Genomic DNA, 2,895 nt, shown 5'->3' with positions numbered 1-2,895 from the left:
ACAAATACAACTAATTATGTTATCGTACCAAATAAAAGATGGGAAGTTTTTGGCACACTTATTTTTACCCTAAGACAAATTTATTAAAACATATTCCCTCTGTTCGATCCGGTGAATAGATAGTTTGCATTTACTTGAGAAAATAAAGTAAATGTCAACTATTAACCGATACAGAAGAAGTACAAGTAACAAAGATCTCTCTTAATAACTAGGTAGAATCCCAACATTTAGCTACGAGTAGCAAAAGCCATGAATTGTGAGTCGGCTTCTAAAAAAGGCATATATTTATCCTCCAAGCAAACAAAAACTTCAATTCCATGACCATGAGAATCAGTATAATCCACAAGCATGAGAGTATTCCTTAGAAACGGGTATGTAATACCCACCGGAATAACTTGGTCAGGTAACCCGAACCCGAAATCGATCTCATTAAACCCTAACTTACACCAACTGATTACACTTAACGTACAAGTCTTATCTTTCACAGAACCTTTGAATGCAGTTTTTCTCTCTGCTACAAATGTCTCACCTCCATTTTCATCTTGCAAGATTTCAAGTTTTTTGTCCACCGTTTTAGCTGTTGCATGAATTACACGTACTATTTTTTCGAGCTTGAGATCGTCCATTATACCTGTTATAAAAATAGTTCAGTTACCGCTTTTGTCCCGATCATTTGTTTACCTTTGGTTTTGGCAAGAAAACCGTGTAAGAGAAGGGGGTCAATTATTGAATGACAAGTAAAACAAATTGAGTGTGGATGATCAAATTACCAATCAAAAGAATTTCCAAAATAAAAAAGTAAACACCAAGACATTCAAAATAGAATAGGTAAACAATTGAGGAGGACAAAGTAATTAGCAGCCATGAGTAAATTCTACTCCGTATTAATTAATTAACGTACCATTTTTATAAGTGGATTCAATTATACAATTTTTTTGCTTGACTTTTTATAATTTTTATTTTATTTTTTTAAGAAATATTTAAAAAAAAAATTAAAAAATACTCCGTATTAATTAGATAGGATGGAAATAGTAATATTGTACTCGTAATAAAAACATATTCCCTCACTCTTCCTAGTTTTTCCCATTTGCTTTTTTGTAAGGTTAATTTGTTAGTAAATAAGTTGGAAAACAAAAAAATATTGTTTTTTTAAAAACTAAAACATGCACACTTCTTATCAGGACATCTATGATCTATCGCGAAAAAATTTCAACAAAAAAAGGTACGGACTTATTGATGTCGAAAAATTTAGCCAAAGTTTGGTCTTGAACACCGCAATAAAGCAAATAGGAAGAGAATAATAAAAAATGAAGAGGAGTATTTGAGTATGTCCATTATTCATTAATTAAGATAAATTGAAAAATTACCATCTTCATAGTCAAGACGAGCATGCAGGCAAGTAACTATGTTACCCATTGATTGCATGGAGAGTGGAGGCCTAGTTCTTGATCGTAAGTTTGCGCCAAAGGTAAGCGCGGTTGGAATAGCCGCCTGAGGATCATCTGAAGTATTATCGTCATTGTTGTTGCTTAAAACAGCTTCTATGACATGCTTCCAAACAAATCCCACCACTACCGCGAAGCTAGTAGGATTCGGGACTGTTTCACTTGTTGCTTCAACCTTAAGCTTCTTTATGTCAACGTTGTTGAATTTGAAGCTCTTGGCCACTACTTTGATGGGTAAATTAAGATGTTGCGACAGGCCATCTGTAGAGATTGTACCTGTCGCATCATCAAAACTGCCGCCACCACCACTACCACCACTAATTCTCACCCGCGCTTTGTCTGAAAGCGGGGGGAATACCCTAAGGATGGTATCAAAGTCAGGCTGGATTAGACTACCGTAACGCCCGCTTGCATGGGCGGCCCAGTACTTTAGGTAGTTAAATATTGAAATGGCATCAACTAGCTTATGGATGCCGAAGCACCCGATAACGACCCCACCACACTCGAATAAATTAACCTGAAAGGCAAGAGGAACCACCGTAGTAATGGGAAGTTCCCCTAAGGAAAGGATGTCTAGTGGAGGAAGAAACTTGCTTCCTACATAATCAAGTTTCCGAGGCGAGTTGAGATAATCATTAAGTTGGCCACTGACACTTGTGACAATAAAGGGTATGCCTTGGTCGTTGCAGGAGACGGTGTATTCATTCTCCATCCGCCCTGCCAGAGGGTAGAATTGAGTTAGGGTTTCGGAAAGCGATGTTTTTAAGCTTGTAATTACAGGACTATCGTCCAGGGGTGGTTTGGTGAACTCTTTCTTGCCGGTGTATACGAGAAGCAACGGCATATGAATTGCCGGAAAACTTTCGTCTAGGAACGACAGTTTTCTGGTTCTCTTTTCAGGTGGTGTTGGGCACGACGGCTTCACGATCTCGTTCGAGATAACTTTAACTTGTAGTTGTGCCTCCATTTTTTTTAGCAATTAGTTTTGCGAGTAAAATGAGTTATACTTGCAGCAAGCACAAGAAATTATGTATGTATATATAATAGTCGTTGATATTGCACATTTCATACATGCACAGCATGCACTACTATCGGTTGAACCTGGAAAACATAAGACGTAATCTCAGCTAGGATTATGGCAACAACATACACTGGTTGTGAAATGTCTGACATATCTTAATAGATAGCTTTTTTTTTGGATGAAAGGAACATATATTAAAAGGAGCAAAGTTTAGAGTACATTACGGGGGCGGGTCGAGGGATAACGGCTCAGAGGCCAAAACAGAGTCACTAGTACAAAGTTCAACAACAAAAGGAGGGGCAAGGGCCCACTCAAAACAACCTAAAAGAGAACTAGTATCATGGACGGAGTGATGTGCAATAGCATCCGCCACACGGTTAGCAGTCCTCTTCTCAAAAATCAGCTTCAAATGGGGAGAGTCCTGCAAGA

At 37.9% G+C, this 2,895-nt stretch overlaps 1 protein-coding gene across 1 annotated transcript; it reads right to left on the bottom strand.

Annotated features, from left to right (window-relative positions):
• Positions 1–227: 227 nt before the first annotated feature.
• On the bottom strand, positions 228–2,412 carry LOC141638469 (vinorine synthase-like). The gene is made up of 2 exons (XM_074447883.1): positions 1,368–2,412; positions 228–631 (listed from the first exon to the last, which is right to left on the bottom strand). Exons 1-2 carry the CDS (start codon positions 2,410–2,412, stop codon positions 228–230), a joined length of 1,449 nt encoding a protein of 482 aa, XP_074303984.1.
• Positions 2,413–2,895: the final 483 nt, after the last annotated feature.

The sequence above is a fragment of the Silene latifolia genome, unplaced genomic scaffold, assembly GCF_048544455.1.
Source record: "Silene latifolia isolate original U9 population unplaced genomic scaffold, ASM4854445v1 scaffold_20.1, whole genome shotgun sequence".
Classification (NCBI taxonomy): domain Eukaryota; kingdom Viridiplantae; phylum Streptophyta; class Magnoliopsida; order Caryophyllales; family Caryophyllaceae; genus Silene; species Silene latifolia.
This window is presented reverse-complemented; position numbering and strand designations above follow the sequence as displayed.